The 19449-nt window shown below is 42.4% G+C and overlaps 1 protein-coding gene across 2 annotated transcripts in view; it reads right to left on the reverse strand.

Moving 5' to 3' along the window:
• The window catches only part of LOC117760482 (cytosolic carboxypeptidase 6-like), a 266877-nt gene that overhangs the window by 155107 nt on the left and 92321 nt on the right, over nucleotides 1-19449 (reverse strand). For both annotated transcript variants that reach the window (XM_034583548.1, XM_034583546.1), the window contains exon 4: nucleotides 6846-6940. In XM_034583548.1, coding sequence (XP_034439439.1) covers nucleotides 6846-6940 — 95 coding nt within the window. The remainder of the gene's footprint in view (nucleotides 1-6845; nucleotides 6941-19449) is intronic.

Here is a 19449-nt window from a genome sequence, read left to right on the forward strand (position 1 = left end):
CCTGACAAAAGCATTTAGATTAGAGCACTTTCAGGGAGGGCAGCGCTGACATGCGTACCCAGCCTGTAAAAGGGGAAATGAAGTGCCTTTTTAATTCTCCTCCAGGCAAACATAAAACTGTCCAGGTAAGTCATTTGTGGGTTGAATGGAGAGCCAGAAGCAGGTTGCCTCTCTGTCACAATACCCCTTGCTCTCTCTCTCTCTTTTTTATCTACCCTTTCTCTACAGGAAACGGCACAAACACACGCTATAACTCACACACATCCTCATTCTCATCTATTAATCTATTTGTTACATTTTCTCCCATTATTTTCTGCCACATAATCCTCTTTCACTTCCTCTGGCAGCATGCTAATGAGTTTCCGTGAACAAGGAAGCGGCACATGCAGTTGACTGGGCTCCATCGTGCTCTCTTCCTCTCTCGCCGGTTTGTCCAACGCGAGAGAATAAAGATGGAGTGGAGATGGAGAGGAGATGGAGAGAGGTGTTATTTCAGCTAATAAAACAGAACTCTGTGTGATTACTTTCCTCTCTCAAATCTTTCAAAACAACTGGAGTGAGGCAGAAAGGGAATCACTTGCCCCCAGAACATGAACACCACTCCACATTTTGGCGAGACTAACCAAACCGTGTTCACAGCTTCAGTACATCAGGTACTCCCTTCTTCTCCTTCCAAATATTCACTCAGATTCACACATCACTCCATTTCCTCTCAGCAGTCAAACCAGTGACAGATAATTTGGTGTGTGTGTGTGTCTCACTTTCTCCTGCACTTGCTTTTTATTAAAAGATTTTGTCCGTCTCCCTTATCACATAGGCAATGTTGACAGAGAAGAAACATCATATATAACATTTCTTTAATCTAAAAATCTTATATAAAACCCATAGACTGTCAAATGATTGCTACTGCTCCCACTCCAAAATGAGACTCAGAGCGAGAGGAAACAGCACAGGACATTGTCTCTGTTTTAAATTAAACACGCACGCGCCCATGCATATATAGAGGCCGCAGGCAGGATATACTTGTAATAAAATTACGTTACAGTAAAAGGTCCTAGTAAAGCTGTGAAATTGAGAAACGTGGATGTGAAACGACAGTAAAACTACTCTTGGTCTCATGAGGAAGACGGTGAACGTTTTAAACCTTGGCTGACAATCCGTTTCCTTCCTTTAGCCTCATATCTAGCAAGTATCACCTAAGGGAAATGAGCAAAGGGGGAAATATGTGTGGCAGACAGATCCGGTACTGAATATCAACATGAATTGGTTGCAATATAAGTCAACAACCAGAAAGGGAATTTATTCATTTCAATACATTGTGTTTTAATACTAAACAAGCAACTCAGACATTGTATCATACCACTGAGACTCCTGCTGCAGCAAATAACACTTGTTATTATGCACATGAAGACACTGTATAATTGTGGTTTGTCTTGTTGCAGCACATCTGCAGGGAGCCAGAACATTCGTGTTTACATTTCCTCTGCGAATACTTCTGTTACGTATGTGTCTATGTGACACTGCTGATGACGGTAAAGCCGAAAATGTCGCTACAAATGTTCTCCGACCGCAAACCGGGGGTCGCTTGATGTTTTTATGAAGCAAGTCTGTTTGGAAATGAATCGTTAGTCTCGGTTTTATTGCTCAAATCACCCGAGCCAGTCCTTGTCCTGTTTGCCCTTAATTAACAAGCGTTCAGTTCTCCTATTAATTAGCACAAGCTATTAGCTATTTTACATCACTCTTCATTTGTCGACAATTAAAAGGTCTATTATTAAAAGGCGCTCCACATGGTTAATTGTGCAAGTGGCTCAGCGGCAGGGAGGGAGCGGGAAGAGGAGAACGCCGACTCACTGGATGCGGGGAGGAGTCAGCGCGGGGCTCTGCTGTGGTTGACACAACCTTTACAGTCTGCCTGTCCCTGACACTCTGTCCTAGAGAGAGAGAGAGAGAGAGAGAGAGAGAGAGAGAGAGAGAGAGAGAGAGAGAGGCCGTCTCTCTCACTACTGTCACACTGTGTTTGGATTCAGATGGACAGCATGGCAGGGTGGCAGTAAGGTTGGTGTTTCGAGATATAGGAGGTTTCTTTATAGAACTTGAACTGTGGGACTTCAGTTCAGTTGGTCGTCATCACTTCTGCTGTAGCATTTCTACTTCACTTAATTTGTGTCTTTGTTTAAATTTCCACTCAGAATGAGAGTCACTTTAAAATATAATGAATATAAAAAGATTTGCGTCAGTGAGATGACATACTGACACTTGAGATTTCTGTTGTTCACAGTTTAGCATCAAATGTAAGGTGGCCATAATCAATATTTTTGTATCACATTACTACTCTTTGGTGTTTTATCGTGTATTTCAGCTCATTGTTTTCCGTTTTCTGGTCAGCAATGGAGTTCATATTTGGGATATTTAGCTTCATTTCTGGATAGTGGGAGGAAGTGGAGACACCTTGTCTTTATATACAGTCTATGTTTTCACTAAACAGCAGACAAAGTTAGCGACTAGCTGCTATTGTGTATTCTCAGTGGATAAAAGAAAAAGGAGTGATATAAGTACTGTTGAGAAGTTACCAAGTTTGCAATGTCAAATTTTGTATATGTTGGTCATTACTAAGCTATTTGTTCTGCCCCTAAGTGGCCAAAAGATACATTATTTGAGGGTGACAATGGAGCTGAGGGTGTGAGAATCCATTCAATAAACCAATAAAATCATCACACTAAATATGTGGACAAAGAGGAGATAACTGGTCACCAGAGCAAAATTCACCTGAAATCAGTAATAGAAAAAGTGAAATAAGTAAAGCGAACAGAACTAAAACAATTGAACTTGTTTAAAAAAACAGGGAAAATAAGTTGCTATAAGAGAGATGAGAGAGAGAACTCAAGAGGACGAGCAGGCAGGAAGCGAGGCGGCCTGAAAACAATGTAAAGACAGACAAAGGTGAGCAATGAGAGACACACAGAGCAGTGGAGGTATCCTTTCTCTTCCCCTCTCCCTGCCTCACCTCTCCTCACCCCTAGACCTCTGCCAGGGCTTAACAAGTGGCAAGGGAAGCAGGCAGGCCGGAGCTGCGCTGATTGACAGAACAATTACTGCTAACACGCACCCCAGTGGAGAGGCAGACATCTCCAAATAGAATTTCACTATGCTGTTGCATCACACGCTTACAGGAAGGATTTTGGTAGCAAAGTGCTTGACGGACCAGCAGACCGACGGACTTACTGACTAATGGATGGACGGACTGGCTGACAGCCTCCCCCAGCTTAGAGCTGAGCACAACTGCTTGAGAAGCGCTCCCCTGCTTTTGTTGCCTCCCACAAATAAAAGAAGAAAAAAAAGCTTTTTACCCTTGATCAAGGTTGGCTGCTTGTAACTTCAGAGGCAATGTTTGGCAACCAATCTCCTCCAACTCTGACTGTTCATCTGTTAGCTCAGTTAGAGGTGTAGCTATTTTTATCCTCACACCTACTGACTGGCGAAAAAGTGGAACGTTAATTAAAAGAGACACCACACATCTGAACATTTCCAATATGTTATGCATCACAGATATAATAAGCTGGAAATGATGTGAAGACATGACTTTTAGGTAGTGACAAATCAGAATTACAAGTAAATTGTGATTTAATCACATGTTATTCAACAGCTGAGCGTATACGATAAAAAATAAATGCTGTCACATAAGAGCTTTACATTTTTGCTAAGATAGGATGGTGTGTTTTATTAAAATCGGAAGATTCTGAGTTAGTAAATTGATTTGTTCATCGATCAGCCTCTTGCGGTGGATCATTTTCATCCTTTTTTAACATTACATGCACATTAACAATTAACAATCAACTAATGTGGAAAATAATGTGCAGGTTTATTGATAATAAAAGTAATAAAGCCCTGATAAGTTCTGCTCTGCACCACACGGGACTCTGTATGAGGCATCTGTTGGTTGATGCAGTCAGTCTCACGCAGCCATCCTGGCCATTACCCCGCCCCATGGCAGTCCGGCCTCCAGCAGCTGCATTACACCACGCTCCCTGAGTTTCTAATTAGCTTATCTCAGAAAATAAGGATGCTGGGCAATTCTTTGCTCTAGCAGTCTAACAACAAGCAGACTGCAGGGAGTGTGGTTGGCACCTAGTGTCACCAAGGGGGCTGTTGTCTTCGACAGACTCGTAGAAAAAAAACTAAATGTTCACGCTCTTCCCTCGGTCTCAGAAACTCTTTGACTTTTCTCAATTTCATAGCATTTTTTTCCTCCTTCTACTTTAAGTCAATTACTAATCACGAGGGACGGTTTAATTCCATAGATTTCAGTCGGTGACTAATTTAATTCGACACAAACATTTGCAAGAAGAGACCGGTTTACTTCTTCACTGCACAGATACAAGTGGCTGTTAATCAGCTGTTGAGTGCATACAATAAGATACTGTTTTGCTATTCCCCTTGTTGGTGCCAAAAATAAACAAAGCAGTATAGAAAAAATGAAGCTCCACTTTCTATACAGTGGATGGAGTCTAATAAAATCTTGTTTGACTTACTTTTTAGCAGTCTGATCACTGACACAGCCATCGGTCTGTCTCACATTTCAAAAAGTAATGCAATCCCTTCTAATTAGTTAATCCATTATTCATTATTTATTAAATATATAGCGTCTAGCTGTGTTTAAATGCCAAATAATACAGTAAAGCTATATGTCAGCTCTGATGTCTCCTGGCTGGAGGGGGGAGTCAAAGAGTGAGGGATGTGAGCGAAAGGGATAAAGGAAGGAGGAGAGGATAGATCCCTCCACCTGTAGCTGTGAACGTCCTGCAGGACTGTAATCTGCCAGTTGTCTCTCACTGAGACGTCCAGCTTAGCCGAGGCCAGCCAAGCCCCGCAGCCTCCAGCGTCAAAAGATGCTGGGACCCCAGGACATGAGGCACCTGCACGGGGAGATAAAGGCTTCAACTCCTGAGCTAATACTGACGATTCTTTTGATAGATACAGACGTGGGGTGGTGGCTGCAGGGCGGTGGGGAGAGAGGGGGAGCAATCTTTTTCAGCTCACTCTCTCATTCTCTCCTCCCTGTCTACCTGTCTCAGTAATCTCTCTTTCTTGTACTTTGTGTTTTTCTTCCTCCACCCTCTCTCTGTCTGTTTCTCTTCAAATCTCCCTCCCTTTCTCTCTCTCTCTTTCCATCGCTCCCCCTCTCGCTGTACCTTCTTTATCCTGTCCTGTGTGAGTTTGGATCAGACAGGCGAAGCTCTCCACGCTCTGCCTTTTTATTTATTCCATATCTGTAACTGTCAAAAAGAAGATTGCTACTTTAGGAGCTGTCTGTGCTTTGTTGTGCTCACGGAAAGTCAAACAGAAGTGGTTGTGTTAAAGGCATCTTGACCACTTTGTGGGGACACAAACAATGTCAGCTGTGGTCTTGGGAGCCCCAGACAGTTGGAAATGGCTCTACACAAGTGCATGAGACGTGATGCCTCTTAAATGGCACAGCGCTGAGAGGAGCGGTTAAAAGAGTATTAGCCTGGGGAGGTAAATGGAGTCGGGGCCTCGGCGACATTACCTCCCATTGTGTCTGTCACTTAAATACCTATTTATGAGAGCTTAGTGAAACATAAACATGCCCGGTGTTGCGTGATTAGCATATTAAGGAAAGCTTTGGGACCTGAATGACCCAACGAGTCTCCTGTACGAATTAACCCTTTACACAATAAAGATTATTTCAAATGAGAAGTCAAGACCATTCAGAAAGTGGAGGTTTTCATAATCTGGGACAAAAAAAACTGGGCAGAAAATGACTGAGAAACGGGGATATAATGTTGGTTTGTGTTGTAGCACTGTCTACACAGTAGCTTAACTGACAGTGTAACACTCACCTGAGACCTAACATCATTCTTAAAGCAAGCACTCGCCAGCTTCACCGTAAATAAACTGTTGGCAGGATGAAACAACAGCAGTGGCCCTGAGAAAAATTTGTATCTCCACGAACACGACAGAGAAACAGTGCAAAGTTGCAGCTATACACCACATAGAGAGAGTGAGGCGACCGAGCTGAGCTGCGTGGTGATGCACTGCACAGTATCGCATGCGGCAGTTCATCTTTCCTGTCTACGGTGCCCATTGTCTCTTCTCATTAGCCTGCGACCAGCACGCTACGATATGGCTGGTGCTGGCGCTAGGCTAGCAGACGCACACAGCTCGGGGTGGCAGATGCCGGGCGTTTCTGCTGATGCCCTCCATCAACTGATGACAGATGTCAGGGCTCCTCTTGGACGGACTCGACCCACTGGATACACCAGCCTGCTCGGCAGACACAGTGCCCACCCCCACTGCACCAGCCCAATTCCCTCGTGCCACACCTACTAATTCCCACACAAATACATACACACACACACACACACACACACACACACACACACACACACACACACACACACACACACACACACACACACACACACACACACACACAGGCACGTGTCTGTTTCCATCAGTCAAGCGTTATTACATCAGACAGCCGTCATACTGGCAACCAATGGATCACATGCTAATGTGCCCGGACGCATCCACTCAGGAAATATAAAGTATCAGTCTTTAGAGACTGTGTGTGTGTGTGCAGGAGTGTGTGTAAGGAAAGAGAGGGAGGGATAGAGAGAGAGAGAGAGAGAGAGAGAGAGAGAGAGAGAGAGAGAGAGAGAGAGAGAGAGAGAGAGACTGTGTGTGTGTCGAACAGAGAAGAAAAGTTTTTGCATAAAGTACCACAATGTGAATTTTATAGAAGTAATATTAACAAAGTAAAGTACAAAGCATTCACATTTAAATCAAGCCCATAAAAGAGCTCATGCAGTTGGCCTACTTACCATTTAGGTCTACTGGTGGACTTCACCACAGGAGACATGCCATCTCTGTACAGGCTCTTGGTCTTGGAGAAGTTGACCACATTGAAAATGACTCTCTGAAAAACATTTAAAAACATAGGTGAGATATTTAATTCACAAAGCATTCGACCACTACTAGCACTCTGGATGAAGGTCTTTATGAGTGGATCTATAGGCTTTTTATTTGCATTGTACAGCAAACAAACATACGAGCAACACAGCAAATTCATATCAAGCTTATCCACGGTTAGCTGTGATAATGCAGGTGTGCACCAACAAAGCTAGTAGAGAACAAGACAAGGTATCAGGCGTGTTTATATGTGTTTTATAGGAAATACACGGTATTAAATACGTTTGTCAAGCCCAAAATCATAGAGTTCAAAGAGTTCCAGGAGCCACTGTTAATATTTGGTCCTGAAAGTTAGAATCCAGCTAAATGTTTGAAGCAAAACAGACATAACAATAATTGTAATAAATGCTTTTTTATTTAACAATATTACTTGAAAACTACTTATCCGATTTCTATTAAATTGTGTGGGGGTAGGACATGACCCAAGGAAGAACCCGTACAATTTTGGAGTAGATCCAGATGAACAAGTGGTTACAGAACTTTTTTAAACTTTCTTTAACATGACGTAACATGGCGTTTGCCTTACAGACGTATCTACTCTCCGAGCTTTTCTATTTGAGACTGAATCCGACAAAAAGTCATACCTTACAAAACCCTATGCAGTGCATGTGTGTATCATTAAAAGGCCAGAAATTATCTCTTTCTTTACTACCATTTCCTTCTCATGTGACCAGGGAGTTGTCAAATACATAAACCCCCAAACTGCCTAAGAAGCTCAGGCAAAGGTAAAAGTTGCCACAGCCACCGTGGATATCACCAACAACCCACGAAATCCCTGCACATTAACATGACAGTGGGGAGATAAGGCAGCTTTAATGTCCTGCAGATGATCCCATGTTGCAGTAACAAAGTTCCTGATAAAAAGGCAGCAGCTCCGAGGAGTGCCGGCCTCTAATCTGGGAGGACATTATGGTTCCTCCCAGAGGGATGCTAGCTGGCCCAAAACATTAAGCCTCGCCTGGAGCGATGGCGTCTGGCTTTCCACCTCCACTGGACCAAGGACTTTCTTTCTTAGCTTATATGTTGGGTGGAATAACCCTCCCCTCCCTCCTTCCTGCCACCTCCAGCAGCCGTGATTAGGATCAGAACAAGCAGGAAAATATGCAGAGAGAAATGAATAAATATATAGTTTAAAAAGTCAAATGAATGGTGATGGTAATACTGCGTTGAGGTAAATGAATCCTATTGATGGGGCATATCAAATTACCAAATAAGTCCAGGTGGTGGAAGTTAACTGGGTGCCACTGAAATCCTATTACAGACTCCCCACCCTCCTCTCCCTCCTTTTCTTTCTCGTCTCCCTCCCCCTCATCCATTTCTCCCCTTCTCGCCCGCCTAGCATCAGAGGAATGGGGATTGTGGATTGTGGCAGGCTGATTCAGACTTAGGTAAAATGACATCTAACTGATGTTGAGACTGGCAGCAGGCTCCTGTAGCAGGGAGATAAGACCATTGCTGCTGGCATTTCAATTACACTTTACTGCCCTGCACATCTGTTGCAAGAGCTACTTTTCAGCCTTTTCCCCTCAGGCAAATACAGCCTTACTCTGACTCCACTGGCTTTCTTTGACTGCACAGCCTCCTTCCTCATTCTTTATCCACAACAAATTCAGATTGTCTTCCTCCTTAGCTTCACTCTACCCACTGTTTGTAATCTATTTGTTCGGCCTGTTTAACTCAGAGGTAGCCGAGACTGGACAGATGACAGAGACACGGGGGAAAAAGACGGGAAAAAAGGAAATTGAATCGCAGGGAGAATGATGCACAATGCAAGGGTGGGAGAGAATCAAGCATGAAAAAAAGGTGTGGTTGCAAGGAAGACATATAGGAATAGACACAGAGGGGTTGAAGAGACAGGATGATAGTTGTGCAACAGAGATAAATATGGGAGGGACAGAGTTACTGAAGGTAGCAACAGAGGAAAGTGAGATGGGCTCTGGCTGGGTGGACAGATGTAGAGGAGACAGGCGGGTGGGCTGATAGGCAGGCAGGGAGGCACATGTCCTGTCAGAGTCTCTCCGTGACACCGACTTCACTGGAGCTAAACAGATTAAAAAAGAATCTCTACATCTTGTGATTAAACATCACATCAGAAAGTCAGTCTTACAGGGCACAAAGAACTTTCATAAGCTTAAAAGCAACATAGGGAAACCCTGGACCATTGACTGAATCATGCTGTGCGTGTGTGTGTGTGTGTGTGTGTGTGTGTGTGTGTGTGTGTGTGTGTGTGTGTGTGTGTGTGTGTATTACCACTTTGATGTTGTTCTATTCCTTTACAGGATCTGATAGTAGCAGGTTTATTAGGTTTCTGTTAACCGCTCATGCTTTCTTATAGTTTAAACTGTTCACTGCAATATAAATACTGATCGATTACAACTAGTGACCTCTTTTAATGTTTTCGCCCCGTCCGTATGTTTGTTTGTAAGCAAGATTACACAGTGACTACAGGATGGATTTTCATGAAATTGGTGGAAGGATGCAGTATAGGTTAGGGAAGAACTTGTTAAATTTTGGTGCAGATCCAGATCAGGGGTTGGATTCATTTCTTTGTGAGATTGGGCTTTTTCAACATTTGCATAATTTCTCAGACAATTATTGATGGATCTTGATGAAAGAAATCAGGAATGTTGGCGAGACAATTGAGTGTGATTTGTTGTCCGGATCAAGACAATGTAAATGTGGTTTCACAAGGGGACTGATTGTCTGCGGAGGCATGTCCTCCCTGAACCCCATTCTCATTTTGACTTTGTTGAGCCATGAACCCAGAATGAACTGTTTTACAACAGGACACAGATACAAAGAGATCAGGCATAAAACTACCTGCAGTTACCTGTTTGGTGGCTAATAATAGAATATTATACACCTTCTCATTTATTTACCCAGATTTCTTCTTTTATTCCCTTATTAAGAAACATTCACCTTGACATTAAGGTAAGTGATAAAAATGGAGAATATAAACTAGGCAGTTGTTTAACATTTAGCAGGATGTTTCTCCCCTTGTATTTCACCTTCTTCTAAAGACAATCCCGCTTCAGTTACTTTTGTGAGTCATTTGTGAGAATCAAACCCCAAAGTTTATTGGTAAAACAGTGTATGAGCTCCAGCCTGAGGCCTTCTCAATGTGCCATTTTTGTCAGGATGAAGGAAATTCATCGCACAAACCAAATTTAGTTAATTTTGAATTAACCCCAACGAGGTTAAGATGACTAGTTTTGGTATTTCCATTCCAGTACATTAAATGCTTGTAGCCATCATAGAGCAAAAGATTTGAGATGAGCTTTCCATCTGCAGTGCTGGAAGAATGTGATGTGTGTAGATGACCTGCATGACTGTGCAGCACAACACAATCATGTCAGAGAACCGACATGTTAACACCACAGGAAGTGATCAGCACCATTGTTGTTGTACATGAGTTTCTCAGTTACCACTGCATCTTCAAACAGACGAGGACGACAGGAGTCAAATTCTTTGTGTTTGTGCAAGACTGTGACTCTCATGCTCTCTCTCTCTCTCTCTCGCATACACACGCACACACACACACACAAACACACACAGGCATACAATTTTACTGAATTAAAATCAAGCAAACGCTGTAGGGCCAATTCTCCCGATCGTTAAAACTCACACTCACACGTAAGCAGGACCAATTTGGAAGCCTCCACATGTGCGCACGTGTGTGTGTGTGTGTGTGTGTGTGTGTGTGTGTGTGTGTGTGTGTGTGTGTGTGTGTGTGTGTGTGTGTGTGTGTGTGTGTGTGTGTGTGTGTCTGCCCTGGAAGATTTAATTAGGCTGGGAGCAGTTAGAAGAGATTAACATCCATGCTGTCTGAGCTGTCTTGTCTACAGAGCGTGTCAAAGCCCTACGCCGTCCCCATCACCGCTGAATGGCAGACTGGAACAGGTGTCTCTGTGGTGTCAACTCAGACACACACACACACACACACACACATACACACTATCTTCACACAGACATAGACATAAATATAACATCCAAGTGTAAAACAAAGTGACAATTCAACATGAGATCATGTCAAAAGTAGAAATATTCTCAAACTTGAAAAAAAGGCATTTTGTGCTTTTGGCTGAACTGTCTTTAGTCGACAGAATCTTCCAACATGCCAAACTCAAATGAACCTTAATGGAGCAATAAATAAGATTTTCACTCTGTCACAGCAGTAAACAAATATAAAGTATCTACAAAGACTTAATGAAAGAACGGATCAAAATCAAAACCAATGGCCCAACAAATACGGCATACTGAAAATTATAATCTTGAATTAAAGCTTTGCTTAACCGTCACTATTTTTTGTCTTGCACATATCTAATCTCAGGTTCACTGGGATTTATACTGTGAGTTGTACATCAGGGTTAAAGCATAAATAGGAGTCTCATTCAAAGTGTTTTGGGTGATTTTTGTCTGACTCACTAATTTCTAATCACAATCTCTTTGGTAACCATTAAACATACTTCAGCAGCCAGCTATAGACACAGCTCTCGGCACTAAAATAGTCCTGCCGGTAGCACTTCAGGATAGGATTGCATTTAGGACCAAACACTGTCTTTTGATCTACATCGATCCAGCATGTGGAAAGATAGCGTTGCTTCCTGGAAGAGGCCTCCATGAATTATTAAAGAAACCATTTTAAATGCGTAGTGAGAGACCTCTACACGGACTGAGCACTTTGTCCTGTTTGATGGTGAAGGCTGAACGGACTTGATTTTGAATGATTGAAAAAAGTAATAGTAGTAAAAGTTACTGGGTAGATTAAGTGCCAAAACCAATCTGGCCAGATGAAGGAACATTTTTTTCAGGTAGAAACACGATGGTGACTTCATTTAAGTTTTTAAAAATAAGTTGTTTCTGGTTCCTCACTAAAAAGGGAAACTTTCTGTTTAACTGTTGTTTACAAAGAAATTTGAATCACCTTAAAGTTGAAATGTGCTGTAAAACTAAATGTAGTAGACATACTACCTTTGACATGTTGATGGGTATGTGAAATAACAATCACTGAAAGATTATCATGTTGTTCAAGAGTTACTTTAGGAGAGAAAGCAAACTATATCAACCTCAATCTACAAAAAACATAAAGGTTAATTAAGAATATAATGTAAAATGTTTGTACATATGGTAGGTGGCCACCAGCTCAGGGAAACTGTCCTGTCAGAGTTTGGGCCAGAATCCAAGGGGCTGATGGGTCTTTGTGCCAAAAAAACAACAACAAAAAGAAAACCTCTTTCTTGTTGCTGACCCTCAGGCTCTGACCGGAGCGGAAATTAGATTCTTACCTTAAAATCACTTCATCACAGGAACATTATTATCCCCACAACACTGCACTTGAAATGTTGCCCAGTGGTCTTCACAAAATAACAACTGTGTAGCGGAGACAAATTGTCCCATTAGGGATCAGGGGAGGTTACCTGAACACATCACCGCACTGTGTTCCGTTATTTAACCTTGTGATTCCTCATCATAACACAAGCAAGCAGAGCAAATCTATGAGCCCTGTCCATAACCATCAGAGACAGGCTGATAACTGCTGGCAGCTCCAGCTCTGTCTGTTCCTGTCTTGTTGTCTTTGATCAACCTGATCACTGACGCACAGCGTGCCAGCTACCCACTATTCTGGGGACTACCTGACACCGCCAGCAGCTGAGTCCAGCACCACACACATAGAGATACACATCACAAATCATCAATTGCTAACCTGTTGTAATTTCCTTTTAAAATTAAACGTAAAACTATGTAAAACAGAATTCTGATTTACAACAAAACATTATTAACGACGTCTACGTAATCATATAGTGAAGTGATGATTCATTATTTGCTCATCACCTGGATAGTGCTGTTGAATGTGTTTTAAATGTTTACGAACACATGTTGAGCTGATGTAGACGTGTTGATGTGAATGTTATCTAATATGCACCTGAACTGTGTCTGAACTATCGTGAAATCTGTTATTCCTCAAATTATTTAAGCTGAAGGAATAACAAACAGCATGTTGCTGTTTCATTGCCAGAAATAAATTCCTGGCATGCATCAGTGGTAGATTCACGACCTGCAAACCCATGGTGATGATAGAGCTAGTGGGCTAGCCATAGCTACAACTTAGATGTAACACTTTATTGCAACTTGGGTTTTACTTAAATATTTAATGTCATTCATTGTGTTGGGTCTGTTTAATAATGTTAAAACGGCTGAAATTTTGGAACATGGCTGCATCAGTAAAGAGTTGTTATAGGATCAGTAGGTTGCGAACAAACCTCAATTACCTGGAGGAGACATAGTTTTATTCATAGACTATACCCCTGATAAAACTCATCACACTTGCCATGGTTATGTGCAGTTTTGTGTGCAACTGCACTTTTGTTTTTACTTTGAAAATAAAGTAGTTCAGATAATCAGGCAAACTATTCCCTTGCTTATAACAACACTAACTGCTTGTGTTTGTTGGGCCCATTGGCGCCTTTTACTAGCCACAGACACCTCACTGTTTGAGTAGCAACAGTGTTTTTATCAGCAATTGCACCGACTTCTAGAAAATAAAAAACTACGTCTGAATGAACTGTATAGTTTCCCTTAAGGCTGCCATGGCCCAGAGACTAGCACAGTACCACAGGTGTGCTTCCAGCAGAATGGAAAGAACAGGTCTTGCACTATAGTTATAATTGTCAAAGCAGCCTATCTAATATATGTAAAATGCTACTGGTTGTTTATTTTAGCAGTCAGAGAAAGCAGAAAGCCTTTTCAGAGGGTTTGTGGTGACTCTCCAGGGTGACATTATGTTAAAGGCAGCTCAGATATGGCTATAAGCCCCAGTAAAGGCTGGTGAGAGTGAGGAAGGTCACAAGGCAGCAATAGGCGGGAATAACAGTACGACAGGGGAACACTGAGGGACAACCTGAGTCCCCGTGGGCGTGGACGGAGGCCACAGACTCATACGTGTAGGGCAGGACACCCTTGTGTGTGGGTGTGTGTGTCGGGGGGGGAAAGGGACGTGACTCCATCGGGAGCACATGCATGACCTTGACTAAATCTGCTATACGTAACCTGACAGACTTCACAAAGTCACTCGCTGACAATGTCACTGAGTACAACTGAATGTCAGTAATGTCAACCAACACAAGTAACCCCCCCCGGATACACACACACACACACAACCCACACACCTAACAATTCTTGCTCTCTTTTACCTTCTCTTTTTTTTTTCTTCCAGTGTAATGTTGTTGCTGACAGTTTAGGTCCCTCATGATCAATGTCAAATCAAGGTGCCGACACAAGGAGGATGGGACCCTTTAAACACATTACAGACACACAAACACGCACACCCCGCCTCCATCTGCCACTCAGGCGACTCACACACACACACACCTGGAGGTAAACTGACAAAACAACACAGCAATATTCCTACAGTAGTTTTGGTTTGTTTGTACTTAGTCTGAGATGCCCCGTGGAAAAGTGAGCTAATATGCGGGGGGGGGGGGGGGGAGTCGTGAGATACCTAGCTATTGATCCTAGGGGCCACGAGTCCCAGCAGCAGCTTTTTTAAATGTCAGCTTTTAATTTCCTTCTCCCTCCTTCACTGAAAAAAGAAAAAAGAAAAAGATTTATTCAAAGCAGAGCTGTTCCAGGAGATATCAGATAGTACGGTGACAGTCTTTTAAAGAGCTTTTGTTTGGTTTAGGCATTCACGGCTTTTTGTATCAGACTCTTTTATTCAACCCAAGGAGGAGGAAGTTTCTGCATCGGGCACCGAGTTGAAAGGCAATCTCTCTCTCCATTGTGAGGCCATGTACAACTGGAACTTCTTTAATTAGGGCTTTTCTCGCACTGAGTGACAGCAACGGCCGGTACCCTGCAGACACTGATGGAGGTCACTCACAACACAAACACACACACACACACAGGCTGCATCTACTACTACATTTACTATAGTGCTACAAGTACTATTACATCTTAGTTTGAAAATGCATCAACTCTGCATCCACACTACTCTGGTGTTTTAAAGCCTCTAGAGCGGAACGGTTTGGAAATGGTACTGGTCCCATTTCCGCGGCAGCGTTTTAGTCTGGACGGGCAAAAACCGAGATGTTTGGAAACGATGAAGTAGACACTCACAACCTGATTGGGTCTTTTCGATCACGATGTAGCCTTCGCTGATTCGTCTGGCTCCTATTACATTACCCCCTTCAAGAAGTTAACAACCGGCAGTAGCCTTGGCAACCAATGAAGAAAGCAACATGGATAATCGGTTACAAGCGTTGCTGTAGGTGACAATCTATCATTCGTGCAATCTGTGACCATTCCCATGTCAAGCGGGACGTGCATGCCCAGTGTACGTGCATGGTCATGTGTTATGCGTTTTAAGGTGCGTTAGTATACTAATATGGACAGGATTAAAACTAATGTGGAGCCAAAAGACGCAGCAGTATGAATCGAGTAACACACTGTGAGAGAGATAATCAAACACAAACAATCATTGGAATTGTAAAACATCAACTTTTTGTTTTATGGATGAGTACGTTACAGGTCGCACAATGAGCTCTCCGTAAAAGACTATCGAGATAAACATGACTTAACCTCTGAGGACATCTTTTACTGCTTTTCATTTAATTACCCAGCCACATTCTGCACATGCTATAGAGACGCCGCTGCACTATAATAAGATCACACATCCATGTTGTGATTTAATAATGAGCTTCTTTGTGTGCGTGTGTGTGTGTGTGTGTGTGTTTCCCCTCAGTGTGTGTTCCCTCTGAAGTCGATATGTGTAGAATGGGTCATGGTCAGCTACCCACAGATTGTCAGATATGCAGGGACTCTACGTCTGTTTAATTGACAGAGTGTTTGGACAGCTCCTCACCAATAAGACCTTGTGTTCTTTGAACAGGCAGTTCCCGGTTTATTACCACTCGGCCCACACTCGGTGAGAAACTTATCCCATATGTCCAGTTGACACAAAATAGCACAGTATGCTTTCTTCCACTCTTATTCAGTGTTTTATTGTGTCACTTAGAAAGCTGTAATGAAAAGGAATGGTTATTTTACCAGAGGCAGAGAACATATCTCTACAGCTTACTCGTGCTCTACATCCAAGTGAGAAAGTAAAATACGGGCTTTCAGTTCTGACGGACCAACTCTCTCTCTCTCCTAAAAATTTGGTTTATATACTACTACTTAGTTTTGGCATTTATTTGATTCCAGCTTGGATATACATCTACATCCCTTGGCTCATGGTCAGTTTTACGTAACAGAATTTTTTTGGGAAAGCCATGAAAGATAGTCGTTTCTGTTAAATGTTAAAAATTAAATTTCCGTAAAATCTGATGCTTCAAATCTCCTTTAAAATTGTAAAACAAGATCCAAATATTTCCCTAACCTCAAACAAAAAAAAGTGCTGTGCATTCCTAACATAATGAAAAAGTTGAATCATGGTTGACTTGCAGTGAGTGGATATAGTACTACAAAAGCAGATGTTTTTTTAAAACAACAAAAGTAAAATATCTGTGCTTCTTATTTAGTATTGTTTTCAGAACCAACTTTTTGGGGGATTTGGCAAATACATGTATTAAATATATTACCATAATTAAATTTAAATTCAATTTGACATAATTTAATCTAAATGTAATTTAATCTAGGCGTAATAGTGTTCCTTTTAATGCATTTGTTGATTAAATTAAATTAGCTGTCTATATATTTATAGGAGACGGGGGTCATCTTTCTAAAAGTGGAAAAGCATATAAGTTTGCTCTTCTTGAGATTTCGACCCACATGTTGTTGCTCTGCTGCTTTGACGGGGACAGAGCTTCAGTTCCAACCCGTCCACAGTCTCCACTCCCTCAGCAGCAGCACTGCCGCTGCCACAGGCACTCGGTGAGGGATGAACAGAGCGGCTGGAACAGCCAACTGCTGCACTTGCCTCATCCCATTCCTCTCCACGCATTCGTCTTCTCACCTTCTTTTCCCCCCTCTGCCTTCTGCTTTAAATATGGAAGAGTTAATTTTCTCATTCTGCAGGCAGCATCCCTTTCTATTTATCTTTCCTCTTGTGTCGCCCCCCCCCCCCCCCCCCCCCCCCCCTCTCTCTTTCAGGCAGGGCTGTGCTGTCAGGCCCTTCCAGAGCAGTGGGGTTGTCAGGAGTGATGGATGACTATCAACCTTCTGCTGTCTTCCACTATGCTCCTGGGAGATTTACAGGCTCGCTGACTACCAGGCATGAAAACCAATCTCTCTCTCATTCTTCCCTCCCTTCCTCCATCCATGCCTGCCTCGCTCCTTCCATCTCACTCTCTCTATTTCAATATCTCCTCTGTTACCAAAAAAAGCTTTCATAATGGAGAGATGTGTGCAAAACAACATTGAAATTTGTGCTCGGACAGAGGGAAGCAATTGCTCTGGTTATTGTGGATGTGTCAGGGGGGACTAACGTCCTCCAAGTGATATGCCTGGTCTTTGACAGCCTATCTCGCCCATCTTCATCTTCATCTTCTGCATTGCTTCCAGCTCCTTCACAGAATCGCAACACATGAGCATTCATCCATGCTCCCCTTGCTACTGGTAATTATGGTATCCGGAAAAGGTGCCTGGCTTATTGCTGTCTCTAAATAGTAATCGCTTTGTTATCACGACTGTTTTCTGTAATGGTCATTCAGAGGCATTTTGTTAATGCAATTAAACGTTTTGCTTGCACTAATTGATGATTGGGATGCTAAATAAAGTTGTGTAAACTTCTTTGCTTGCAATTACCAGACAGCATGAGAAAAGGAAAGTCATGACAGAAATGTTAGAAGTCTACAGTTCGTGTTGTTCTTCACAACAAGCAAATCAATGCTTTCCTCGAGTATCATAGTTAAACTACTTTCAAGCAGATAGAAAATACCATAAAGATCACGACACAAATAATAACAAACTACGATCAGAGAATAAACATCTACATCAGTAATATCATTTCTTGACCAAGGACCTAAATTCAGGAAGACATCATATCGAGACATTATATTTATGTCTACAAATCCCATAACTATTCCCGATAACCACTACCTTTCCTCCCCTGTCTGGGGAGGAAACCCATAATTGCATTCATTTGCAAATTCGGCAAAGGAACCATGCTGGCAAGTGGAATAAATATCAGCTTTGATATGCACATAGTGCTGACACCACTCTTCAGAACGAAGGTGATAGACGTAAATGACATGTAAATGTTATTTAGATTCCCATCTAATAGCATGCAAAGCAGCGCTGTGTCTCGCCTTATCAAATATCTGAGAATTAGAAGATGTGGTCCCACCTCCATCTCAGGCTGTGTATAGTTATGATACCTGCGAGTATGTGTGTGCATCTCAGTCTGCCTGTCTTTGTATGTAAGAGTGTACATGCATGTACACAATGCATGTGCCCTCCACACCATAACAATCTCTGCTCCTATCTGTCAATACCCTGATGTTTCTTACCCATCTGTATTCTAGACCCTGTTTCACTTCTTAATAAGTCTCTTGTGGGCAGTAACTGTTTATCCCCATTTACGTACACTGGGAATGTGCGTGCTGGTGTAAACAGGAACAAGATTGTCTATTCTCCAGTTGTTGCTTAGTTGTAGAACATACTAACAAAGAGAAAGAGCAAGGGTGAACGTAGACCAGGAATCTTTTGCTTGGACGGAAGATGAGGTGAAATGGTTATTGACAATAAGCCACAGCAATGTTTCTACTTCGTTATCTGTGTTGCAATCAACACAAGTAGCTGAGGCTGCCTCTTTCTTTTCCTCTGAATAAAGCTGACGTGAAAGGAGCGAGACAGATCAAGGAAGGATATATGGTGACTGAGGCCCACTGGGAAAAGGAACCTAGGCTTCTGAGTTTCCAAAACTGTTTCTGTTTATACAAATGAAACACCTGAAACTTGGTGTGAATGCATCCTAATGGTTCTGGGTGGGTTGGCCAGTGTCACACGTGGCATTCTGTTGGTTAGTTAGGGAACAGTCACAAGGTCATTTCACAAAAATCCAAGAGCGAGAGCAGAAATCTGAGGGCAGATGTCTCGGGAACGAATGGCCTCAGATGAACGACAAGGACATTTTTTGCAGCAAAAGTATATATGACCTGAAAATGAAAGACCATGCTCTAGAATAAAGATAAGAAACAAACTCCACAAAGAGACATTGGGTGGACTCATTAAAATCAGATCACATCTCAGGAGGAGAGCTTCAGGAGGAGTCTTGTTCTATTCTCTGGGCTAAGACAACATGGCATGATGCTTAACTTCTGCTGCAATAGCTCTTGTTAGCTTTGTACCTATCATGTACTCATGCTGAGTGACAAGGCGGGGTTGACATCAGATACAGAAGAGGCAAGAAAACACAGCACGCTGCATTCTCAAGTGTGCAGGGTTGTGATTGGTCAAAGTGTAGATTTTGCCACAAGCGTTGTTTCACACCTGCACTCCTGTAACATCAGGCGTCAG

This window comes from Hippoglossus hippoglossus, chromosome 4, assembly GCF_009819705.1.
Source record: "Hippoglossus hippoglossus isolate fHipHip1 chromosome 4, fHipHip1.pri, whole genome shotgun sequence".
In the NCBI taxonomy this organism is placed as follows: domain Eukaryota; kingdom Metazoa; phylum Chordata; class Actinopteri; order Pleuronectiformes; family Pleuronectidae; genus Hippoglossus; species Hippoglossus hippoglossus.